At 44.1% G+C, this 26,955-nt stretch overlaps 1 protein-coding gene across 1 annotated transcript in view; it reads left to right on the top strand.

Annotated features, from left to right (window-relative positions):
- Eddm13 (epididymal protein 13) overlaps positions 1–26,955 on the top strand; it is a 34,562-nt gene that overhangs the window by 6,158 nt on the left and 1,449 nt on the right. Inside the window, exons 3-15 of the mRNA XM_060387085.1 lie at positions 1,691–1,696; positions 2,432–2,440; positions 4,415–4,423; positions 8,726–8,752; positions 10,993–11,049; positions 11,499–11,516; positions 13,375–13,380; positions 14,523–14,531; positions 15,446–15,454; positions 16,994–17,020; positions 18,281–18,307; positions 20,296–20,417; positions 22,884–22,921. Of these exons, the coding sequence (XP_060243068.1) occupies positions 1,691–1,696; positions 2,432–2,440; positions 4,415–4,423; positions 8,726–8,752; positions 10,993–11,049; positions 11,499–11,516; positions 13,375–13,380; positions 14,523–14,531; positions 15,446–15,454; positions 16,994–17,020; positions 18,281–18,307; positions 20,296–20,417; positions 22,884–22,921 (364 nt within the window). The remainder of the gene's footprint in view (positions 1–1,690; positions 1,697–2,431; positions 2,441–4,414; positions 4,424–8,725; positions 8,753–10,992; positions 11,050–11,498; positions 11,517–13,374; positions 13,381–14,522; positions 14,532–15,445; positions 15,455–16,993; positions 17,021–18,280; positions 18,308–20,295; positions 20,418–22,883; positions 22,922–26,955) is intronic.

Genomic DNA, 26,955 nt, shown 5'->3' with positions numbered 1-26,955 from the left:
CCAAGGACCCACTGTGGAAGAAGAAAACCAACTTCTACAAGGTATCCTCTGCAATTTATTTTACCTTATTCATCATAATTGTGTGGGGAGCACATCTCCTGGCCTTCAAGGGCATGAGGTATACATGCAATGCACTTATATACATACCCGTAAAACACTTATACACAAAATAAGAATTAATACAGATTTCGCTAAAATGTAGAGGTTAGTGACTGGAGAGATGGCCCAGTGGTTATAAGTACTGACTGTTCCTTAAGACTCAGGTTTGGTTCCCAGCACCCACGTGGAGGCTATGACCATCTATAATTCCAGTTCCAGGGAATCTGATGTCCTCTTTTTGCATCTGAGGGCACTGCATCAAAGTGTGTATAGACAGACATACAGGCAAAGCACCCATATACATAAAATAAAAATAAATAAAAAGCAAAGTGTGGTGACACACACCTATAATCCCATCACTTTGGGAGGCAGAGAGAGGTGGATCTCCCTGAATTCTAGGCCAGCCTAGTCTACAAAGCAAGTCCAGGGCAGCCAAGGCTACACAGAGAAACCCTGTCTTGAAAAAAAAAAACCCAATAAATAAATAAATATCTCAAAAATGTGAGAAAAAAATGGAACAGAGGGCAACTCTGAACCAGCAGATTTGGTTCTCTTCTTCTACCTTTTATAGATTCCAGGCATCAAACTCTAGTCTTCAGGTTTGCAGTGCTTACCCACTAAGGCATCTCATCAGTCCATTATTTTTCAAAAGAAAGTCTTATTCTATAGCCTACACTGGCCTCGAAATTGTGGTAATCATCCTGCTTCAGCCTACCAAGTGCAGAGATTATAGATATAAATTACTATGGTTGGCACTCTTAAAAATATTTTTAAAATATTTATTGTAAGAACTAACTATTGATAATCAAACAGAGTTATAAAAGTGCAAGAAATTGTTTCTGGTTAGTCTAGTAAATGGATGCAGAGCCTGAGCAGCCTGATAATGAATGAATGATGCATACTGAGAGCCTGTGTGAATGTAGCTCTGTATCTACATAGTTATGTATCTGTTTGTCACTAGGCCACATATATGTATATACATATACCTATATATGTAAAGCTAATTTTAAAACCACAACACTAAAGAAGGCATCTTAGTCAGTGTTCTACTGCTGTGAAGAGACTCCATGAATGCAGTAACTCTTATATAGGAAATCATTTAATTGGGACAGGCTTACAGTTCAGAGGTTTAGCCCATTACCTACGTGGCAGGAAGCATGGCAGCACACAGGTGGACATGGTTGGAGAGGTAGCTGAGATTTCTACATTTAGATCAGCAGGCAGTAGGAGGAGCAAGACACTGGGCCTGGCTTGAGCATGTGAAACCTCAAAGCCCACCCCTTAGTGACACACACCCTCCAACAAAGCCACACCTCTTAATAGTACCACTCCTTGAGTGATCAAGTATTCAAATCTATTAGCTTGTAGGGTCATTCTTATTCAAACATCAGAGGATTCTGGACACTTTTGGCAGTGTTACCACTGCATAAAAGCCCCTTGCTCTATAACAATGGACACATAACCATGCCATGAGGAAACAAAAAATACTTGGGGAGACTGAGGTAGTTTGCATTTATATTAACCCTACCCTCTTCTTTGCCTCTATTTCCCATGCTGACTCACTGGGTCCTGGTTTTGGCTCCTCTTCCAGTCAAATGTAAGTCACAATTCTTCTCTATATAATGAACAAGAGTTGTAGTAGGGGTAGGTTCTACTCAGGGAGACAAAAGAAAGGGGCAAACATCAGACCAGGGAGCAGACTCAGAGAACACTCAACTTGAACATGGACATTCAATCTAGGTCTGAAGGTCATGAGGTGGGGATGGGATAGACTTCAAGGCCAGCCATCCTCTCAGATCCTATAGGAATGGTGCTTGCAAGAGAGGAAGAAAGGGTCTTTGTTGGTTTTCATGACTATGGTTTGATATTAATGTCAGTAAGATAATGAGCTGACCCAGTTGGGAACCCCACTCTGTATAGCCAGGGTGGACTCTGTCTTCACTGGTGAGCTTCAGGATAGAGAGGTTTTCTTCTTTGCTAAGAAGTGAGCATTCTGCCCTCCAGGTGAGAACAGAAGGTAACAGTTGGTTGTTATGGAGCCCATATTCTACTAATCTCCCAGAAGTCAAGCAGAACAGGGAGGGTTTACATTCCCCAGGTAACTTGTACCTATAAGCTCTCACTTCTGGAATAAATGTATCTTCAAAGAGATGGAGGAACCAGAGGCTATGTCAAAGCTCTCCATTCTCTTTCCTTACCCTATTTGGGGATCTTCGGAGTACACTGATGCATAAAGGACAACTTAATTGATTCCATATTCCTTCTCAACTTTGGTTGGACAAACGCTCCCATTGGTCCTGGCTCATCCTTCCTGATGCTTGTGTGCCTACAGTGCTGAAAGGTAAAAATCTCTCTGTAGTTTCTTCCCCATCTATATAAGTTGCCTAGAACTGTTCTAGAAACAATATCAGCTGACTTTAAATCAGCATTTCTTTTCCTGTGTCCATAGCCCAGCTTCTAATCTAGGTACTGAAGAGAAATCAAGTAGCTAGTGTTATGAAATATAATGTGTCAAGGGGGTGCCATGCCAAGTTGTGCCCCTAAGAAATTATGCCATGCAGTAGATCTGTCATAAAGGAGATTTATTGGGGGAAGGGAAAGGAATGAGGACCTGGGAAAGAGTAGAGGCAGCCCATGAGGAGGGAAGAAAGGGAGGAGAGAGAGGGAAAGGGAATGAATATGAGAGAGAGAGAGAGAGAGAGAGAGAGAGAGAGAGAGAGAGAGAGAGAGAGAGCATAGGAACAGAGAAAAAGGAGCTGGGGGTGGCTGGAGGTCCTTTTATTGGTCCACACACACACCTGAGCAAGGCTGGCAGGTGAGGGCATAAGCAATTACTAGGTCCCTGAGGGCAGGCCAGCAGAATCACCTGCACACTATAAACATCTAGACTACCTCTTTTGATAGAACTCAAGCACTACTCTTCCACCCATTCCCCAGAATTTAACGTTTTGGTTTTTTTTTTTTTCCGTTAGTCCATATATAACTGGCTTTCATCTTGGTGAGAGTGATTCAAAGCAAACTCAGCTGAGAAACAAAAGAGTAGAGAAAGAATTATTACCTGCAGTAGGCAAGGAGAGCCAATAGTGATTTCCTGAGTGGTGCCCTCCTCCAACAAAGAAGTCCATGCATAGTCAAATAGAAAAGCACTTAATGGAAGGTATAATCCCCAGAATGCTTAGTTGAAGGTCCTTTCTAAGGAAGGGACCATGAAAGACCATTTTGGGCATGTTTAGCTTAAGGTCATGTTAGAAAAGTTAAAGATGGCAGCCAAGGATACATCTGTGCATGTCCATTTTGAGTAACAAACATGGTAGAAAGAAATCTTAAAAACACAAGCAGGCTCAGCTTGTGCTTTTAAGATTACTGATAGGAACATCTCTGCACATGTTCTGTTTGCATCATAAAGACAGTAGACTGGAAGCCTTCTATAGTTCATCTTTAATAATGAAATTTTCTTTGCTTTGTTTTGTTTTTTGAGACAGGGTCTCAGTATATAGCCCTGACTGGCCTGGAGCTCACTATATAGCTCAAGCTGGCTTTGAACTCACAGAGATCCACCTGTCTCTGCCAAGTATTGAGATTAATGGTGTGCACTACCATGTCTGACTAATTACAAAATTTTCACTGAAAAGAAAAGTGAAAGAACACTTTGTAAGTGTTTGTCCCTAAAAATGCCTTCCTTGTTTAATGGCTTATACAAGCTTCAGAATGAGAAAGAAACAAAAGCAAATTGACCAAAGAGAAAACTTTAGATAAACCCTGGATCTAATTTGACCAGACACATTCAGATAGAAAAAGTCACACGGGCTGGAAAGATTGCTCAGTGGTTAGTGCACTTGTTTACCGGAAGCATTAGAAGATGAGCTCGGATTCCCAAAGCCCATAATAAATGCTAGTGAGCATGGTATCCCACATGTAATCTTGACCTCAGAAGATGGAGATTAGGGAGACCCAGATCAAACTGAAACAAGCCTGGTACCTCTGTCCAGTGTCAACAAAGAGCAGCCTTTCTTCTCCTTCCAGCATAGCTATGGACAAGCTGTTTGACTGCCATTCTCAGCTCACTGAATCCTCCCCCAAATCTGTTGCAAAGGGACTCTTGGGAATCTCATGAGACCTGGGGCTTCATCCCCAACTATGCATCACAAACCATTATAAATTTTATTTTCCAACATGTTCCCAGACCCCCAAAGTCTGACCTTGTTTTTGGTTTTCTAATTATGGCTTTGTGTCTATGATGCATCTGACTCAACATTCTGTGCTTCATCTGTAATCTCGATCTCCACGTCACCTCGTCTGGTTCTGATGCCATCAGGAATTGTGGGTAAGTGTCTGAGTCACACTGACAGATGTCATGGACTGGGAAGTTCGATGGAGAACATTGAGCAAGAATGAAGACAGTTGTAATATGGCGCACACCTGGAATCCCAGCACTCGGGAGGCAGACACAGGGTCTCTTTGAGTTCTGGGCCTGCCATACTGGGTTATCTTCTGGCCTCAGGGCATCCAGACACCATTGCACACTGGTGCTGGAAGGAAAGAAGCCTAACCAGACAGGTGAGTTAGCAGGATCTTGGTCCTTGCTGACTGGGAGAAACAGCCTTTTCTGGGAGGTTTTTAGTGAAATAGCTCTCTTTATTTGGGGGAATAAGGGCTATATAAACCTTGGGGAAGTGAGTAGGAGTTTTTTGTGTGACTGTACACCATTGGCTGGAGCTGAGGTGCTGGAAATGCTTCATTTGCATGAAGAGAAATGCCAGTGTGCCAGCTGGACATGTCCTGAAACCTGTCTTCCAGGCTATGTGACTACCTCAAGGTTGGCAGAGGTAGGGGTCGAAAGGCTTTATGCAAGGCATGCATGCTCAGAACAGGAATGAAGTGATCTTACTCCTGCTCGTCTCAAAAAGAGATTTTTCAGGAGTGGGACACAATCTCACTCTTGCTCCAGGTCAGTTCCCAGACTCCCACAGCTCATGGCTCACTTGCTCCACAGAGGCCAGCCTCATCTAAATAGGTTCCAGGACTACAGGCTTGAGAAACTCTCTCTCAAAACAATTAAAAATTATGGACTGCACTCAAGGTTGTCTTTTGATCTCCACACATGCACCATGGTATGTGTACACACATACACACACACGAACACAAACACATGCATATTTTAAAATTTTTTATACTCATCTCATACATTATATCCTACCTGAGTTTCCCCTTCCTCCATTTGTCCCAGTCCCCCCTCCTTCCCCTTCTCCCAGATAACCCCTCCTCTGTTCCCTTAAAAAAAAAAAAGAGCAAGATATCCATTCAACATGGCCTAACAAGAAACAATAAGACTGGACACAAACCCTCATATCAAGGTGTGGTAACCCAGTAGGAGAAAAAGGTCCCAAGTACACAAAGGAGTCAGAGAAAGCTCTCCCACCTCATTTCCATTGTTAGGGGTCTTACAGGAACACCAAGCTACACAACAATAACATACACAAAGGACCTAGCTCAGACCCATGCAGACTCCATGCTTGTCTCTCCAGTCTCTGTGAGCCCCTATGAGCCCAGGTTAATTGATTCTTTGGGCTGTGTTCTTTGGTGTCCTTGACCCCTCTGGTTCCTATAACCCTTCCTCCCCCTCTTCTATGGGATTACCTTGTCTCTGCCTAATGTTGGACTGTGGGTCTCTGCATTTGCTCTTACCAGTTTCTGGATAATGCCTCTCCGGGATTGAACTGTACCAATCTATGAGTGTAGAAGAATATTATTAGGGACCAGTTCACTGACATTTTTTTGCCAGTCATATTTGGTTCTACTGTAGGTCTCTGGGCTAACCAGCCTCTTGTTCTTGGCCACCCAGGCAGTGTGAAACATGGGCTGCATTTCATGGCGTGGGCCATAAGTTGGACCAGTCATGGGTTGGCCACTCCCACTGTACCACCATTGCCCCAGCACATCTTGCAGGCAGACAGGTTGTAGGTTCAAGGTTTTGTGCCTGGGTTGATGTCCCAGTCCCACTGGTAGGATCCTTGTCTGATTATAGAAGAGAACAAATTTGGGCTCTGTATCTCCCATTACTAGGAGGCTTCTCTAGGGTCACCGCCATGGACTGCAGAGGGCTTCCACTGCACTAGGTTTCTACGTCACCCCAAAATGCTTTCTCTCCTTCCGGACCTTCTACCGTATCCCGCCTGACCCCTCCAGTTCTCATCCCCACTTGCCCCAAGTCCACCTGTAAAATCTTTTCTATTTTCTCTTTCCAGGGGGATCCATGTTTATCTTTCTGGGTCTGGGTTACCTCACTCAGGATGATTGTTTCTAGTTTCATTAATTTGCCTGCAAATTTCATGATGTCGTTGTTTTTAATAGTTGAGTAATATCCCATTGTGTAATTTTTTTTATTTATTTACCACATTTCCTTTATCTATTCTTTGGTTAGGGGACATCTAGGTTGTTTCCAGTTTATGGCTATTTAAAATAAGGCTGAAATATGGTGGTCCCTCAGAAAATTGGGAATCAATCTACATCAAGACCAGCTATATATACCACTCTTGGGAATGTACCCAGAGGTTACCCCATCCTACCACGAGGGCCCTTTCTCAACCATGATCATTGCAGCTTTATTTGTAATAGTCACATGTGCAGTTTTAAACGGGGCTGAAAAGAGGGTTCAGGAGGTAGGTGTTTGCTGTTTGATGACCTGACTTCATTTCTGAGACACACAGGGTAAAAGGAGAGAACCAACACCAACAAGTTATTATCTACCCTCCATGCATGCCCTGTGGTACAAGTAACTCCTCACTTTTAAGAAAAAGAACAGGGCAGGGGCTAGAGAGCTGGCTCCGTGGCTCGGAACATCTACTGCTCTTCCAAAGGATCAGAGCTCAGTTCCCAGCAGCCATATCCAGTTGCCCATACTGTCCAGCTTCAAGGGATCTGCCTCCCTCTTCTGGTCTCTGAAGGCACTGCAGTCACATGTGCCTACCCACACTCATACACATAATTAAAAATTAAATCTTAGAGGAAAAAAACCCAAAAGATAGTGGCTTCTCAAACAACATTTGAGGTTGACATTCCACCCCAACACATACACATGTGCATCTACATACAACTGAGCATACACATAGAAAATTGCTAAGTTTTTAGCATGATGATGGAACCCCAAAGATGGAACAAATTCAGAATCTAGTGGGATCATGTACTGCATAACAGCTAGTTGTTGGGTCACATACTCTTTCAGTGATTAGTTGGACACACTCTGGCAGACCCTAATTCTACATACTGATTGCCATAAGCATATCAGTTTGAGGAAGTCCATTCTATGTCTGCACAATGATGAAATTGCTTACTGACTTGATAGTCATACCACACTGAAGGCAAACGATGCTTTATATGACTGATCTAGGACAAAGGGTTGAGAGACTGTTAAGGAAACTCTAAATAAATCAGTGGTTCTCAACCTTTCTAATGCTGCAACTCTTTAAAACAGTTCCTCATGCTGTAGTGACCCGCAACCATAAAATTATTTCATTGCTACTTCATAACTGTAACTTTGCTACTATTATAAATCAAATGTAAATATATGATTTGCAGGATATATGATATGTGACCCTTGTGGGATCATGACCTACACATTGAGAGCCGCTGCTGCAAGTGCTGGTGATACTGCTTGGTGGGTGGGTTCCTTTCTCTATTAGTTAGAGAAGGAAAACAGCTTGGCACATTGTGAAAGTTTAATGGCAAATATTGCAGATTTGTTAGGTAGATAAGTTACCCTGAGGTGCCCACCATCTCTAAGAAGGTTTGGGGTTTTGTTTGGGTTTAGGGTGTCTCACCTGGTGATTCTCCTTCTGTCCTCCTGTTTTCCATTGGTCTGAAGTTGTCTATGTGTCCCCTCTGTAGCAGGAGTTTCTGTCTATGTCCACAAGTGCAGAAATATCTGACTGGCTGACTGGCTGGGGTTAAAGCGTGTGTCCCAACTTCCTTTGCTCTTGGGGTGTTACAGACTCAGAGAGATCCACCTGGTGTGAGGGAAAATGGGTTACATATCAGAGAAATGGAAACTGTTGGGGACAAAAAGCCACCAAGAAATGGAAACCTACTGCCTATTGTTGGGGACAAAAAGCCATTAAGAAAACCAAACTTGGGGCTGGAGAGAAGAGCTCTCGCTGCTCTTCCAAAGGTCCTGAATTCCCAGCAACCACATAATGGCTCATCTATGTATTGAGATCTGGTGCCCTCTTCTGGCAGGCAGGCAGAACACTGTATATATAAAAAAAATAAATCAAAGAAAGAAAGAAGGAAGGAAGGAAGGAAGGAAGGAAGGAAGGAAGGAAGGAAGGAAGGAAGGGAGGAAGGAAGGAAAAAAGAAAGAAAGAAAGAAAGAAAGAAAGAAAGAAAGAAAGAAAGAAAGAAAGAAAGAAAGAAAGAAAGAAAGAAAGAAAGAGAAGAAAAACAAACTGAATTTATTATGGCCCCCTTGTGCCATCATAAATAGCCTTGGCCTCAGTACTAAGGTACCATAGCCATGCTTCCCCCAGAAATGGTTAAGTCTAATGGACTTGGAAAGTCTATTCATTGTGGATTTTCTTTATGTTGTGATTTCTGTGGGTTGACATCATTTGTTTTTTGTCTCCTTCCTCAGGGTTGATGAGCAGACTGTCCCCGGATGGTAAGTGTGAATCTATGTTCTCAGCTCACAAGCAGGGATAAAGACTGGGTGAGGCTAGAAGATGTCTCACATACTGCCCAGTCCCATGCTTTATTTGCTTTTAAATTTAAAGTTAAAAAACCATTTATGCTGGGCGGTGGTGGCACACCCTTCTATTCCCAGCACTCGGGAGGCAAAGGTAGGTGGATCTCTGAATTCAAGACCAGTTTGGTCTATAGAAAGAGCTCACCACAGCCAGGGCTACACAAAGAAACCCTGTCTCAAAAAATAAAACAAAATACTTGCTGACCTGATCCAACCTACAAACAGCGAGCTCCAGGTTTAGTGAGAGACTGTCTCGTGGAAGTAAGATTGAAGATTGAAAAAAATAGAACAGGACACCAATGTCCTCCTCTGGCCTTTGCATGCATGCACACACACACACACACACACACACACACACACACACACACAGAGAGAGAGAGAGAGAGAGAGAGAGAGAGAGAAATTTGGGACAGCGAGATGGGTCAGAATGTGAGAGTGCCTGCCAGCAAGTCTGAAGATCTGAGTTCTGTTCCTGCAACCCACATGGTGGAAAGAGGGAACCAACTCTTGCAAGGTATCATGTGACTTCCACATGCATGCATTGGTACATGTGCCCTTTCAATATAAATTTTGTATCTGTTACTTTTCTCATAGCTGTGACAGAATACCCTAAGCTTAGGAAAGGAAAGGTTTGTTTAGCTTACAGATGGAAGAGTAGCATGGTGGGGAAACCATGGTGTCAGGAAGTCGAAGCAGCTGGTCACATTACATCTACAGCCAGGAAGCAGAGAGTGGTGGCTACAGGCGTTCTGCTCGCTTACTTCTTTTCACTCAGCGTGGGACCCCAGCACACGACATGATACTGCCCAAATTTAGAGTGGGTCTTCCAGCATCAATTAAGCTTATCTAGAAAATTCCTCGCAGACATGCCAGGAAATTCATCTCTAAAGAGTTCCCAGGTCCCATGCATCAGACAATATGAAACCATTACAAATCAAGCTGGGATATGAAATGCTGTCTCAAAAGACCAAGATAAAAACTTATTAAGCTCACTAAATGAGCTAATGGATTTTCATATCTTCCTCTGATTTTTCCTTCTCTCTTGACATCTCTAAGAGGGGGAGCAGATGATGCCATGCTATTATGTATTTTTGTGCTGTGCTGTACTGTGTTGTGCTGTGTGTGTGTGTGTGTGTGTGTGTGTGTGTGTGTGTGTGTGATTGCCCAAGACAGCTTCAGTTTTTAACAGTGATCTCTCATTCTGGAAGCCTGTTTATGAAGGCTGGCTGGTTGTTCTACTTTGGTTCCTTTTTTTTTTTTTTTTTTTTGAGACAAGATCTCTCCAGATGCGATGGGGGTCACCTTTAATACCAATGGTTGGAAAGCAGAAGCAGGTAGATCTCTGAGAGTCACCCTGATCTACAAAGTGAGTTCCAGGACAGTCAGGGCTATGAGAGAGAAAGAGAGAGAAATTCCCAAGCTGGTCTTGAACTTCCAGTGCATCTGCCTCTGCTCCAGAGTCATGAGTGATCTCATATCTGAATATGATTCCTTGTGTGTATGTGAATATATGCACAAAATCATGGGTGTGCACATTAGTGGGTGCATGGTTGTATCAATGCATACAACTGTGGAGTCCAGAGGTCAGTGCTGGATGTCTTCTTCAATCACTGTTTCTTCTCTTCCTCCTTCTTCTTTTGAATGTATTTATTCTTATTTTATGTGTACAGGGTGTTTTGCCAGCATATATGTCTGCGAACCACATGCATGCAGTGCCCACAGGGACCAGAAGAGGGTATCAGATCCTCTGGAGCTGGAGTTACGGGAAATTGTGAGCTGCCCTGTGGGTGCTGGGAATCAGAACTTCAGTGTATGGCAAAAGCAGCCAGTGTTCTCAACTGCTGAGCCATCTCTCCAAATCTTCCTGATTTTGTTTTTATGATAAGAAAAGGACAGAAGAGGGTCACACAGCTAGGAGGTGAATGAACCAAGAACACAGATTTGTTTAGCAACACCTCCCTTGCTGTTAGAATGGAGTCCAGGATATTTAAAGTTACTCGCATGTCTTTGCATCATCCATAATCATGTCTCTCAGTCCTTTTACAGCCACGCTCTTTCCAGGTAGGACAATATCATCACTCTTCCCCATGTCTGGGATAATTTTTCCCTTTCCCTTCCAAGATCTTTTCCACTCAGCTAACCTGCTCATCTTTCAGGTTTCAGACAAAACATTATATCCTCCTCCAAGACATCTCCCCTGGTAACCACTCCAGGTCAGCAACCACCATCCATCCCTTTATAAGTTCCTATCATGCCCTGCAGGTCGACCAATACACTACTCCCACCTCTGACCCACTTCAGAGGCTTTTGACTCCCCCCTCATCTATAAGCTCCTGAAAACCAATGGAATTTGTTCATTGGGGTATATATTATCTCATGTAAACCTTGCTTATGCCCAGGATACAGTAGCTATTCCATAAATGTTTTTTAGGAGAAAGAATGGTTGCAGACTCCAGTCCCTGTCAGTTGAGAGAGTTGAGTTACCTGATATCTGATTGTATTCTCATCTCTTGTCTCTGACCAGTCAGGCAAAGTTATTAATAAATCACTCTCTCTTTATCTCTCCCTCCCTCCCTCTTCCACCCCCACCTTCACCTCCACTCTTCTCTCTCCCTCTCTCTGTACCTCCGTTGAACATGGCTGCATTCATTCTTCCTTCCAGACAGGACAGAAGAAGAAAGTAAGTACTGTGAAAGCTTATGACACCAACACCCCCCCTATCCCTGCCCCATATTGCCTGGGATTGAACTCAGGACTTCATGTGTTCTAGGCAGGTACTCTACCACTGGACCACAGCCCAGGCCCTCACTGGGAAATTTTAGACAAGCTATACCCTGAGAATAAAAAAAGCTATAGTGTTTTAACTTTGTATTTTCTTTCTCTATTTTTTTTGTTTGTTTGATTGCTTTGTTTTGTTTTTGAGAAAGGGTTTCCTTTGTGAAGCATTGGTTGTCCTGTAGACTCTGTAGATCAGGCTGGCCCCAAACTCCAAGAGATCCACCTGTCTCTACCTCCCTCCCGAGTGCTGGGATTAAAGGTGAGTGCCACCACTGCCTGGCCTTTAACTTCCTATTTTCAAAATAGTTCTTACTGCACTGCCCAGGATAGTCATGAACTCAATTCTGTCTCAAAATAAAAAGTAAAAAGAGGGTATAGTTCAGTAGTAGAGCACCTGCCTAGAATCCTCCAGGGATGGGCTGGAGTTTTGCTCAGCAGTAGAGTTCTTTCTTAGCATGGATAAAACTATACTGAATCCCCAGTACCACAATAAAATAGTTGGCTAGAGCAAGTAATTTACAACTTAGTCAGAGAAAAACCAGAAGCAGTTTGGGGAACTCTGCACAGACAGAATGGTAGGCTGGAAGACAGGTGATGAAGGGACAGTAATACAGAGAGAATGATGAGTGGGTCACAGCAATTCCATTAATTTACATGGTCCAAGCCATCACAACATAAGTATATTGGATTGTACACATAAGTATATTGGATGTTTCTGATTGGCTGAGCCAGAATCTGCTTTTCATTAGTCTACTTCAGCTTGGGTTTTCTTTAATTGAAATGCCTGAGGCTGGAAGTGTTTCCAATTTCAGACATTTTCAGAATTGTGAACATTTACAGCATCTCTTACCCTGACCATCTAGATCTCAAACTGACAAGTGGTGACTCCCTTGTAATTCCAGCTCTTGAGAGACAGAGGCAGAGGGGTTGGCTGGATCCCAACTACAAAATGAGCTGCATGATAGCCTTGGTCTGAGGAGTGAGAAGACCCTTTCTCAAAAATTAAAAACAGGGCTGGAGAGATGGCTCAGCAGTTAAGAGCACTGTCTGCTCTTCCAGAGGTCCTGAGTTCAATTCCCAGCAACCACATGGTGGGTCACAACCATCTATACTGGGATTTGATGCCCTCTTCTGGCATGCAAGTGATCTACAGATAGAGCATCCATATATGTAAAATAAATAAATAAATAAAATCTTTTTAAAAATTAGATGGAGACTGGAGAGATGAGTCAGCTGTTAGGAACACTTTCTGTTCTCCTAGAAGATCTGTTAGGTTCCATCCACTAAGCAGCTTATAATTGCTTGTAACTCCATCTGACTTCCAAGGGCATATACATGGAATATGCTTGCACAGACGTAGACACATAAACAGAAGTGAAATAAACCTTAGAAAAACAATAAAACCAAATAAAAGTGAAACTATTTGAGCATCACTTTGGCACTCGAGAGGCTTGTGACTGGACCATTTTGGGATGAGAGATGTTCAGCCTGTGCAAGTGTACATGCAAAATAGCTCTAGATTTTGCTGATGTTCGTAGACAGAGGCAAGGCTGTGACTAGGAGAGTGGTAGCTTTATCGGCTCAGGAGCTCTGCAGACTGGTTTTCTCTCTAAGTTAGTTCAACAGAACCCAACACTTTTTAAAATATTTTATGAAGGAAAATTGGAAAGTACCAGGGACAGAAGGTACTAATTCATTCTACTCTCTTGCCCATTCTTTTCCAACTGACTCCTTGATTCTGCTTCCAATGCGCCCTCCAGTGAAAAGTAAGTTATTTGTCTCTTATTGTTGATGTCATTTGGTGTCTGTTGTTTGGGGAAAGAGTCTCAAGTAGCTTAGGCTAGCCTCAAATTTCATATATAACCAAGGATGACCTCAAATTCTTGATCCTCTTGCCTCAGCTTTCTGAGTGCTGGGATTACAGGTGTATGTCACCATGCCTAGCAAAAGAAATAGTTTTTTATAGTTTTTTCCTTTTTGTGGGTAACTTGAGTGTTTTCAGATGTTTGGAAGGAAGAACAAGAAAGAAGGGAGCCAGGCATGGTGGTATATGCTTATGATCCCAGCACTCTGGAGGCTGAAGAAGGAGGATTAGCAGTTTAAGGCTAGCCTTGGTTACATATCAAGTTTGAGGTTAGCCTGGGCTACATGAGGTTCTGTCTCAAAAGAAAGAAAGAAAGAAAGAAAGAGAGAGAGAGAGAGAGAGAGAGAGAGAGAGAGAGAGAGAGAGAAAGAAAGAAAGAAAGAAAGAAAGAAAGAAAGAAAGAAAGAACAAGAGGGGTAAGGAAAGGGAGGAGATGGGAGGGAAAGGAAGAGGAAAGGAGGGGAGGGAGGAGAAGAGAAAGCTGTTTTTAGAAGAATTTACCTCACTTAAGGGGAGACTCCAGGTGGCATTCAAGCTCTAACCACTTCCAGGGGCTGCATGGTGGGGTCTGGGACTGGACTCAGCAGGATTTGAGCAGATTCTCAAACTGCACCACTGCCTTAGAGCATGGGATAGCAGGAGTTGTATATGTTTATAGGTAGAAAAATAAAACAAAATAAAAAGCCAGGAGCCAGGCTTTCCCTCCTGAAAGAGAGAAAGGTAGAAATGCTTTTTTGGTGCCCTCTAAATAGCTGGAGCACGAATCCCTTGGGAAAACTAGGGCCAGAGGGCTTCAGGCACAAGGATGAATGTCTTAAGGCAGGCAGGTAATAGGCAATCCAGCATCTCTGTACACAGCCTCACCTGTGCCCTGGACTGGATATTTCCATGTCCTTTGTGGGGAGGGCCTCTGCTGAGGATGTTCCAGGTGGGATGGGAGAGGGACAGGCACCATTAACCCTTTTTCCTCTCGGATCTTCACTTCCACTGGTACCCAACACCTCTACCTGGATTTTCCTCTCCTCGATGCTCCTGTTTCAACAGTATTGAAACGTAAGTTTACATTTTTCTTCCTTTCACTTGTTGCTCGTAATTCCCACCAGGAGGCCCACCATCAGTGCAGAGACCGTCGGGGGTAGAGTGGGAATGCATTACTCTCATTTTCAAAAAGGCAAGTATGGGAACAGCAAGGTGGCTCAGAGGGTAAAAGAGCTTGCAGCTAAGCCTGAGTTTGATCTCCAGTGGAAAGAGAGAATTGACTCCTAGCAGTTGTCTTCTGACCTCCTCATGCACACATACACACACACACACACACACACACACACACACACACAAATAAATCTGACTCACATTCACCTGTAACTCCAGATCCCTGGGGCCTAATGCCTTTTTCTGGCCTCTGCAGGCACTTGCATTTATGTGGCACACATGCACAACCCCTCCCCTCCCTCACACACACACATGCAGAGAGAGACATATACACATACATACAAATAAAAACAATTATTTTTTAACATTGGAGGCGGTGGAGAGATGGCTCAGTGGTAAGGATGTCTGCTCTTCCAGAAGACTTGGGCTCAATTTCCAGCACTCACATGGCAGCTTAAAACTATCTGTAACTCCAGTTCTAAGGGACCCAATACCTTCCAGGGGCACCAATTATATATGTGGTGTGCAGACACATACATACACATAAAATAAATAAATAAAAATGTAAAGGTACAAATACATTTAAAATGCCTTACCTATCCCCTCTGTCCTTCATCACCATCAGATTCTCTTCTGACCTCCAGGTCTCTGGGCCAGCCCTTTTCAGCTCTGCTCTAAGGCCCACTGTCCTGGGCCCTCAGCTTCTTTGGTCCCTACCTTCCACCAACTAATGTTGTGATTTATTTCTCCTTTCTGTGGTCTCCTCTCTCATGGATCCTGAACTCATCACTACCGCCTGCCTCCTGGATGGACCATAGAGATCCTTGGTAAGCAGCTCACTCTGTGTGGACTTGTGTAACAAGCTGCTTTCTTGTGAATCAGAGTGTGTAGGGAGGTAGGAACCTGAGATGTAGTGCCAATGGGCTCAGGACTCCCTGAACCTTCAGGACCTGAATTCAGTTACCAGCACCTATGCTGGGACTGGTGGTGCTCACCTATAATCCTGGTGATTAGAAGGCACCAACTGGTGGATCTCTGGGGCTTACTGGCCAGCCAATACAGCCTACTTGGTGAGCTCAAGGCCAATGAGAGACTCTGTTTCTAAAAATAAGACAGACAGCCCTGAAAAATGTCAACTGGGGTTGACCTCTGGCATGCATGCATGCCTATGCACATGGAAGACACACACAGAGAGACACACACACACACACACACACACACACACAGAGAGAGAGAGAGAGAGAGAGAGAGAGAGAGAGAGAGAGAGAGAGAGAGAAGCAGGCTAGTGGGATGCTTCAGCAGACAGTGGCATTTGCTGCCAAGCCTGACAGCCTGAGTTTGAGCCCGAGGTCCTACATGGTGGAAGGACAGAACTGGCTCCTGCAAGTTATCTTCTGACATCTGTGTGCTTGTTATAAATATGCTTTGCCCATAGTAACATATGTAAGCATATACACACACATGATGATGATGATGATGATGATATGAGAGGGGCCAGGCTGAGCATAATCCCAAAGGCAAAGGAAGGCATATCTCTGTGAGTTTGAGTCCAGCCTGGGCTACATACATCATAGTAAGTTCCAGGTCAGCCAGAATTAACACAATGAGACTGTACCCCCCAATAGAAAGTGTTAAAGAATATATTATAGACTTGACAAGCCCTCCCAGTGAGAAATCACTGCACAACTTCGAGATTAATAAGGAAAAACTCTTTAAATGAGTCTGAGTGGTTCTGGCTAATGCACAGAAGGGAACCAGCTCTAAACAGAAAACCCTGTTTTCTTATTTAGTTTCACCACCCCAAGTTATATTTTGAGCAATTAAACATGTTTTACAGAGAGAAAGAAAAGCCAAATTTTAGTTGTTTGGACAGATTGGGGGCAGTTACAGGGTAAAATATTGTCATAGTTATCCTGAGATTGACTAGGGCTGCTTTACCAGGCAGCTGTCAAATGAGGTTATCCTGTCTGCCTGGCAGAATCATGCTCTTCTGGATAAAAGAATCAGAGAGCTCCTTTAGCTAATTTCTGCTTTGTATAGTTTAATATTTTCTAAGAAAGTTTAGGAAACTCCCAGTTTCTCCTATATCAAAAGCAAGCAAAGAAGCAGGCAGGCAGGCAGGCAGACAAGCAAGCAAGCAAGCAAGCAAGGAGGCAGGCAGGCAAGCAAACAAACAAAAGACAGACAGGCAGATAAGGAGGCAGGCAGGCTGGTAAGCAAGCAAAAAGGCAGGCAAGCAGGCAAGCAGGCCAGAATTCTGCAGGGCTTGCTAGGAGTAAGGGGTTTGGGTCAGCCTGTGGGCCCTGTTGACCTGGGTTCTATGTGGCTACCTTTGTGATTCTATTTGCATTTCTTTATTGTCTTAGGTCTGCTGAGCCTCCAAGTGCTGAATGGTGAGTTGGTGGCTTCATCATTTTTTGTTTTAGATAGAGAGAGCTATTAGTTTTGGGGGTTGGAAGAGCCTTTAGATGTCACTGAACCCTATATTCCTCAACCTTACTGTCATTAGCAGCATAACCATATGACTTCATGTATTCAAGCAACGTTCCATTCACTGCGATGAGTTGTGTTGTAGGTGTTGAGACAGAACAGGAAATCTGATGTGTGAAATATGTACGCAGGTGTAGCTGGCAAGCTGACTGAGGTGGTACAGGCCTATAGTGCCAGCATTCGGGAGGTGGACACAGGAGGATCAGAAGTTTATGAGTTCAAGGCCAGTCTGAACTACATGAGGCCCTGTCACAAACAAACAGCTGGAAAAATGGCTCAGTGAGAAAAGGCACTTGTCAAAGCTAATGACCTGAGTACAATCCCTGGGATGCAAGTAGAGCAGTGGCGAGAGAGAATCGATTCTGCTCTGACCTCAACGTGTGCACTCTGATACACACTTTCATTCCACTCATACACTGCACCACCACCACCACACAATCCCCCATGTAACCCCCATGTGCATACCACAACCAACACCACCACAATACCCCTACACACACACCATACCACACACACATACACACACACACATCTTACACCACACACACATACACACACACCACCACACATACCTCATACTACACACACACACACACACACACACACTATTACCACCACCACTACACATACCCCAACATATACAAACACACATACCACACCACACACTTGAATACCACACGCATACACCAAATAAATAAATGTAATTTTAAAAAACAGAACCAGCCAACCTAATGTGGCTGGTATCCTGATGAGGAGGGAATGAGGTGATCAAGAAGCAGGCTCAGAGTCTGAAGAACACTGCTGGCCTATGAGTGGCAGAGAGCAGGGACATGCAAGCTCCATGTGGGTCAGGCTGATGAATTCTCAGCGGGTGGTAGAGGGAAGTGACAAAGTGAGCAAAGACTGGAAAGAACAGAGCAGACCCACATACCTGTGCATACTGCATGTATTTACGTGCGTGAGTGTGTATCTGTGGGCAGGACACTTCACACAGACGAACAGCCAAGTGGCAGTAGAGTGCCTGAGTGAAGGGACACTGACGGCCCAGAAGCATTGTTTGCAGCTGGATTTCCAGCCAGTCCCTAATTTTCCTTTATTTTTCTTCCTTTTCCTTTGCTCTTCTCCTCCCTCTCCTCCTCTACTGTCATGTTTTTCCTTCTTAGAAGAAACAAGCAACTGCAAAGAAGAAGGTGGGTAGGGCTGAGTGCTTGATCCTCCTGTGGGCCATTAGCACCTTCCCTCTGAGTGAGGTGTAATGTAGTACCTGAGAAAAGTTCAGAGTTCAGATGAGTCAGCGTCTGAGTCTTCTGGAGCATCCATAGCCCTCAGCCACCCTCTCCCTTCTGCTCTGTTCCTCTGTGTCGAGGTGCCTGACACACCAAGGTAAGAAGTGGCATTCTGCTTCTGCAGACCTCTGAAACCTCCCTTCCCCCCCACCTCTGAAAATGACTGGGTAAGTTGAGTGACAGGTGTATGTGGCAAGAAACAGAAGCAAGCCTCAGGGGTGGAGGAGACGGTGGAGAGATTGTGTTAAAGGATCTTAGATTAAGCTGTGGGATAGAACTCTGTAGCATGCTTACCTAGTAGGCACAAAGGCCTGGATCTGCTCCCAGGACCACACACAATGGGTATGTGTCCCTCTGGGTGCAGTGGTTCACACTTACTGAAATTCCAGTGCTCAGGAAGATCACAAGTCCAAGGCCAACGAGGGCAACTTATGAAGGTCCAAGGCCTTCTTGAAGTTCATGAGAACCCCTCTTCAACCAGGTGTGGTGGCACACATTTTTAATCCCAGCTTTCAGGGAGGCAAGTGCACGTGGATCACTGTGAGTTCGACACCAGTCTGGTCTACAAGGTCCATGACAGCCAAGGCTACACAGAGAAACCCTGTCTCAAAACCAAAACACAAACACAAAACAAACAAACAAACAAACAAAAAACCCAAAAAACAAACAAAAACAAAAACCCCACAAAACAGAAAACTAAAACAAAACAAAACAAACAACAGCAACAAAAAGAAACAACAACAACAAAAAACACCCACAAAACAGAGAACTAATGTCAGAAAAAAGTGGTAGGATAGCTGGATATCATGGTCAGATGTCAGTAGGGACACAGAGGCACAAGAATCTCAGGTTACAGGCTGGATTGGACTGAGTAGCCAATTAGAGGCCAGCTTAGGATAGTGCAACTTTATCTCAAAAATGAAACAAAAACGAACAATAATAACAACAAACCACTAGTCATGGATCATTTAGACCTGTGGTTCTCAACCTTCCTAATGCTGTGACCCTTTCATACAGCTCATGCTGTAGTGACCCACAACCATAAAATCATTTTTGTCACTACTTCATAACTGTAATTTTGCTACTGTTATGGTTCATAATATAAATATCTGTGTTTTCTGATGGTCTTTGGGGGTCCCTGTGAATGGGTCATTTGATTCCCAAAGGGAATCCTACAGGTTGAGAACTTCTGATTTAAGATATAGAGAAAAGTTCAAGGTTAGCCAAGGCTACATAGCCAGTTGGAGGCTAGAGCTATCAGCAATGTCACTGAGGAATTATGATTTATAACAAGCATTGAAAGTCTGGAACTGAGAATATGCAGCTGCAGTTAAGAGGTAAGTTCCTGGGTTGCTGAGTTAGCTGAGAAGGAAAAGGTACTTGCTTCCAAGCCTGAGGATTTGAATTTGATCCTGAGTAGAGGTGAACCAACCCCTGGGAGTTGTGTGTTGACTAGAACCACCAAGCAATGATTTTTAGGAGATTATGAGAACTCCATGGAGCCCCGATATGAAGGAGAACAGGTCCCACAAGATGGTTCCACGGGTAAATGTGTCTTTGGAGCAGTTTGATGAGCTATAGTCAATCAGAACCATGTAAAGGTTGGGGAACAAAACTGACTCCACAACAATACAACAAATACAGAGAGAAACTGGTGAGGTTCCCACAGAGTGACAGGTGGTGTGCTAAGAGGGTTTTTCCAGTGTTCAGGTTAGAATCAGTGCAAAAGGGCAAATAATTCACCTGGGAGAAATGACCCACATGGGGGAATATGGCTACAGTGTCGAATGTAAATAAAAATTCCAACCCAGGAGACAACAGAGGCACAAGTTTGGAGTGCCAAAGGGGCAGGGGCTTCGGTATTATCTGTCGTTCTCGGCATTTGCCTTTAGTGAAGTCTTCTCCAGCCACCACCACGGCCAAGGCGCTTGTGAGGAGCAGTGGATGGAGCTTTTGGAGGTGTGCCTATATGATGGTGACCTTCCTCTTCGTGTCCTACAATAAGGGAGATTGGGTAAGAAGGATGCTCTCTACCAATGGAGGGAGGAAGGTGAAGAGAGAGAGGGATGGAGTGGAAAGGGAGAGAAGGAAAAGGCATCATAGGAGGCAGGAGTCTACACAGAGCTGAGCAGGGGAAGGTAGGAGGGAAGACCATGGCCTCCTTCCTTTCTTCTCACTTTTTACTTGTGTGTGTGTGTACACAATCACGTGGAGGTTATTGGACAGCTTTAGGAAATCAGTTCTCTCCTCCTACTGTTTTAGAATTAATATGCCTCCCCCCAGTGAGAAATCACTAGCACACTTCTTTTATTAATAAAGGAAATTTGAATAATTGTATATGTACAAGTCTAGCTAATGCCCAAAGAGGACCTGGCCATGAATAAGAGATTTTACTAACTTATATACACCTTAGGTGTATGCATTTCACATTGTACCAGACATAGGGTACACTTTGAACAATTTAAACAGAGACTGGAGATTGCAAGTCTGGCCACTTAGGCAGATGAGAGATTTACATAGCCAGGATATTGCCAGAATTGTTTCTTAAGTATATTAGTGTTGATTTCTTCGAGTGGTTGTTACCCACCTGCCAAAATTAAGTTTTTACTGATAAGAGCAGAGATCTTAAGGCAGACCAGGACTTAAAGATGGTAGTGACCCTGCCTGCCAATATCATATTCTTTAATGTGGGGGCTGTTTGTAAGTCTGGGCTGCCTCCTTTTGTTATGAGAATAGAGCCTAATTGGAGGTCAATCCTGGTTAACAAACATTAGCAAACGTTCTCAACAACCCTAAGCTTTAAATATGGCACAGAATGAAATTTGTGTACCAACCTGGTGAGTACACTGCTTATCTCTCCCAGCCATGCTCCATCAGCTAAATTCTACTTTGTGTAACCTAACAAGCCTTTGAATAAATCTGCTATAGCACTGGCTTTACTACTTCAGTTTACTGACATCGTTCAGTCTCAGAGACCAAGCTCAAATTGGGCTTGGCCACAAGTTGCTTTTCTCAAAGAGCCACGTCACTCACTAAGAACTCTGTTTCCTGTGAAATGCCACTTTGTCGTTCTCTCTCTCTCTCTCTTTCTCTCTCTTTCTCTGAAGACTCTTTGGTTTTTTGAGATAGAGTTTGTCTGTGTACCCTTGACTGTTGTGTAGACAAGGTTGGCCACAAACTCACAGAGATCCACCTGTCTCTGCTTCCCAGAGTGCTGAGATTAAAGGCATGTGACATCACATCTGGCTACAGATTTATTTATATGAATGCTCTGTCTGCATGTACATCTGAAAGTTAGCAGAGGGCATCAGGACCCCATTGTATAGCCACCATGTGGTTGCTAGGAGTCGAACTAAGGACCTATGAAAAAGCAGACAGTGCTCTTAACCACTGAGCCATCTCTACATCTCACTCAGGGGAGACTTAAGGACCAAGTCCCCCCATCTCTGCCTGTTGAGTCTTCTTGCTGACTCAAGGACAGGGTCTCTATTGTATGCCAGGATGACCTTGGATGACCAGGATGAAGATCTGCTGGCTTCCTCCTCCTAAGTGCTGGTGTTATGGGCAAGAACTGCCTCATCTAGTTTAGGGGATGCTTAGATCGACCCAGGGCTTCATGCATGCCAAGCTAGCACTCCACCAGCTGAGCCACACACCTAGCCCATCAGAATTGGGAAATGAAACCTGCTCGGGACACTGAGTGTAGAGTGAATTTGCAGTGGGAAGCAGAGAGACAGGCACAGGTCAGGCCAGGGGCCATGGGTGGCTGCAGACATAAGGAAAATCCTGCTAGATCTGCTAGACCAGTGGTTCTCAACCACCATAATGCTGTAACACTTTAATACAGCTCCTCATGCTGTGGTGATCCCCCCAACCATAAAATATTTTTTGTTGCTACTTTATAACTGTAAGTTTGCTACTGTTATAAATGATAATGTAAACATCTATGTTTTCCAATGGACTTAGGGGATCCAGGGATGTCCTGACCAACAGGTTGAGAATGGCTGGGTTATACTCTTTACCCGAATGCTGCTCATGGATTGGGTTTGAGGACTGAAGGAAATAGGGAACCCAGATATTGATCTGGAAGCTCTGGTTCTCTCCTGGGTCTTCCACACGACTCTGAACAGTGTCTGGAGACTTTTTATTTTATTTTCTGACCTGAAGGTGCCCATAAAATTTAGTCAGAGACAACCTTCCTGTTCCACATGCAGTGTAAGTGACCCAGGTCAAAAGGTCATCAGCATTTGGGTTAGAAACACTGAGTGGGAGGTGGCAGGACATATGAAAAGTGAACAGGCTGGAAGCTGAGGCAGAACTCTGAAACAGATAGGCTGACCAATCCTCAATACCCCAAAAGGGAAGGAAGAAGGAGGTGGGAAGGAAGGTTGTTGGCTATTTTGTTTTTGTTTTGTTCTGTTTTTTAATTTTGTTTTTCTTTGTTTCATGTTCATTTCGTCATCACTGTGGTCTTCCCCAGTGTTACTGCCACTATTGTAACCCAGACCTGGATTTGAGGTATTGCATGGCAGGGAAGAGGATTTCAACTTTTGCCACGGGTCAAGTTTAAAGTTTAGCTTTAAAATTCTTGTTTGGTTGGTTGGTTTTGTTTTTGAGACAAGGTTTCATTGTGTAGCCCTGGCTGTCCTGGAACCTTTAGACTTCTTTAATTACATTTTGTTATTATTATTTGGGTTTGTGTGCATGAGCGTGTGTCTGTGTACTTGTGCCATGGCACACATAGGGAGGTTATAGGACAGCTTGAGGGACAATTCCCTCCCTTCTACCACATGGGGCTCAAGGACAGAACTTAGTTTTCAGTCTTAACCTGTGGAGCCATCTGGCTGTGTCCAGGAAGCTGGTTTTAGATACCTAATGTCCAAGGTAGGGTTTGGAAGCTCAAAGTTGGAGTTGCAGAAGTGCACAGAAGGTCCCAAGTTTACTCTTTACTGCAGGAGAAATGACGTGTGTATTCCCCCTCCTTTGCACGATATGTAAATTAAAATGTAATTCTAAGCGGAGTTTTGCTTTGTTTTGTTGTTAAAGAAGAGAGCTAGGGAGATGGTTCAGAGTTAGGGTCTTGCAGAGGACCCAAATTCAATTCCTAGCAACCACACTGTGGCACTTGCACTGCCTGTAATTAACTACAGCCACAGGGGACCAAATGCCCTTTTCTGGCCTGCAAGGGTACCTGCATTCACATGGACATGCCCACCCTCCCCCCACATAAGCATAATTAAAAATAAAATAAGGGCAAGAGAGATGGCTCAGCAGCACTCACACAGTGGCTCACAACCATCTGATCCAGGAGACCTGACATCCTCTTCTCACCTCCATGGACACTGCATGCATGTGGTGCACTTAATATGCACATGGACAAATACACACGTAAAACAAAAGTAAATCTTTTAAAATAGTTTTTAAAATATGGGTGGTGGTGGTGCATGACTTTAGTTTCAGCACTCGGGGTTGGGGTAGGCAACAGAGGTACACAGTTGAAGGCCATGGTGGGAGCCAATCGCCGTGAGTTCTGAGGGAGGTGACGACAGCAGGTGCCTTTGGGGAGGGGTGTGGTGCCAGATGGAGATAACATGAAGGCTCGGGGGTCTCGAATATAGCCCTATTGGATGGTTGGGGTGCTATGAGGCGAGGGGTCTGAGAACATATGAACATGTAAACAAGTGTCCAACTGTGTTTCTCCTCCTTTCACTTCTTCTTTAGAGACGACCCCTGCTGTTCTTTCTAGTAAACCCGCTCCATCTTACTCAGCCTTGATGTGCCCTTCCATGCATTTCATCTCCCGAGGAAGCTCTTCCTCCTCGGGCCTGTCAATCCAGGAGGCCCGCAGAAAGCCTCTCTGAGGACCATGCCGTGAGAGGGCCAGGAGAGCAGCTGAGTGAGCCTCTGCAGGGGTTTCCCCAACACCTTCTCTTCTGGACCATTTTCAGCCTTGCTTTGCCATTTCTCTAATTAAATGTACACTAATGTATTGGCTAAGTGTTTCTTCCATTCAAGGAAACACAGCAAGTTAACAAGGGGTGGAGGAGATGCTAGGAATCATCTATAATTTTCAAATAAAAAATTCATTACATTTTGATTCGGTGTGTATTGAGTGAGCACATTGTGATCCTCTGTGTATTAGCAGCAGCATCTTTATCCACTAATCCATCTTGCTGGCCCCAAATACAATTCAAGAGCAGAAAGGTCAATCTCTCTCCTTTTGCTTTCAGATGTTGGCCAAAGCCTGAGTGTACTTTTAGACTCCCTGACACTTTGGGCTTCCTTAATCTCTTCCTAAAGCTTCTCTCTCCTGTATTACAGCAGCATGGCTTTCATCCTTTCATTCTTCATTCTCTGCCTCCCTTCCAGCTTGCCTGTCCTGGGGTTTTCCTTCTAAACTGTAATAAATGGTCCTGAAGCTTCCACTTGCATCAACATTTCACACTTGAGCTTCTGTCTGTGGCCCTTCTTAGCTTATGCTATTAATGAGACTAATAACCCCAAGATGGACCCTGACTTCCCCCTCCTTCTGTATCATATGATGTCTCTGCAGGGACTCCCTATGATTTCTGTTAACACTTATTTCCTGTCTTTTGTTTTTGTTTTTCAAAACAGGGTTTCTCTGTGTAGCACTGCTGTGCTGGAACTCACTCTGTAGACCAGGCTGGCCTAGAATTCAGAGATCTGCTTGCCTCTGCTTCCAAGTGCTGGGATTAAAGGCATGTGTTTATTTACTGTCTTTTAATTCTTTAATTGGCAGAGAAAATGAACCCATATTCCTGTACCCCTAGATAGTATCAAGGTGGATGCAGGAGAATCAAGAGTTGAAGACCATTCTTGACTACAGAGTGAGTTCCAGGCCAGCCTGGAATGCATGGGAATTTGTCTCAAAACAAAAACAAGAGGATGGCGCAGCAGTTAAGAACACTTCAATTCCCAGCATCCAAATGGCTGTCAGTAACTCTAGTTCTAGAGGATCTAATACCCTCTTTTGCTCTGCTGGGTCTGCACAATATGGTGTACTTAAATTTGTGAAGGCAAAACACACATTAAAAAATAAAAAAATAAAATTTTCAAAAAAAGAAGAAAGGAGTCAAGGCTCTATACCGGTTCTACGAAGTACTGTATCCTTGGCAACCACACTAATTGGACTCTTAATAAGTGTGCATCACTTGTTAAGTTACTGCTTAGATGAGAGGAACAAGGATGCTCATTAGATAAGGCAGTGTCCCAGTTTGCCTAAAGAGTCATATCTGAAGGAGAAAAAAAGTGAGTGCAACATACTGGTGCACTCTGCTCACTTACTATAAAGCAGGCAGCCAGGCCCAACGTGAGGGTTTGCATGTACAGATTGTTGCACAAATGCTTTCCCACCTCACCCCGCCATGCTGCCCAGGGCCTGTATGAAGATCATGAGAATCCTTGTAGGATGCTGGTTCAATTTGGGCCAAGCCCAGATGTTATGTTCACATCTGCTGTCTTATGACGTCCAGCGCCTCAACAGAATGCAAAACTACAACTCCCACAAACCTGCATACCCAGCCTTTCCCTCTGTTTCCTCTTTCCTAACAAATTACACCCCAAGAATATCTGAAAGGTGTTTTTAATCTCCCAAATCATTTCTTGATTCAGACGCTTCTGCTAACAAACTCTGTTTTACTGACAAGCAGACCTCCCGCCTGTATGATTCTTTGACACTACAATCCCAGAGATCGCTGGGCCGCACCAAGTCTACAAGTTGGGTTGCCTTGGAAACGGCGAAATGCTAGCCCGCGGGAAGGGTGTTGGGAGTGGGAGTAGGAGAAAGACAGTGCGTCTGGCAGAAGCAGGATTCCGATTGGTGGAGAGGCTATTTGTTAGCTTCCTTTTTCTTTTTCATTTCTTCTTCTTCTTCTTCTTCTTCTTCTTCTTCTTCTTCTTCTTCTTCTTCTTCTTCTTCTTCTTCTTCTAATTAGTATACACATTCTACGTTTATTTATGTCATTTTTCATACATTTTTTCCCCATGGTGTTACTCTTTACCGCGCCCCCGGCCTTCTCCCCAGACCCCTCTCCCACCCTTGTATACTTCTATAGATAGGCGAAAGGACACGTTTCAGAAGGGAACAAGTTCATTGAAACGCTCCCTCTCCTTATTTCTCTTGGGTCCTTAAAGTCTGGGTCAGCTGGGCAGTGTCGCAGCTTTGAGCATACAAGGCATGTTCCCGAGGGTCCAAGGGGTCTCCTGAGTGTTAAGTTTCAAACCCAGGACAAGGGCTGAGGTGCCTACTTAAGATAGCAAAGTGGAGCTGGCCGTCATGTTCTCCCAGCATCTCTCAGTCCCTACTTATTACAAGGTCCTCCTGGCTTACCCCGCCCCCTATCTTAAACTTTTCCAGGCCAGGGGCTGGGCTGCCCTTTCCCCAGATGTCCTTCCTTATAGAATCCAACCATTTTGGTTACTGGGTCCTTTCACCTACTCTCTGTATCCTTCTGCTTTCCTGGTCTGGCCCTCCTCTCTTCCCTTCTCCCTCTCCTCACATGGCTTAAGGTCATGTTCATTCTGGACTCTGA

This window comes from Meriones unguiculatus, chromosome 1 (assembly GCF_030254825.1).
Source record: "Meriones unguiculatus strain TT.TT164.6M chromosome 1, Bangor_MerUng_6.1, whole genome shotgun sequence".
NCBI classification, from domain to species: domain Eukaryota; kingdom Metazoa; phylum Chordata; class Mammalia; order Rodentia; family Muridae; genus Meriones; species Meriones unguiculatus.
The sequence above is the reverse complement of the archived record's forward strand: the minus strand, read 5'-3'. Positions and strand labels throughout refer to the sequence as shown.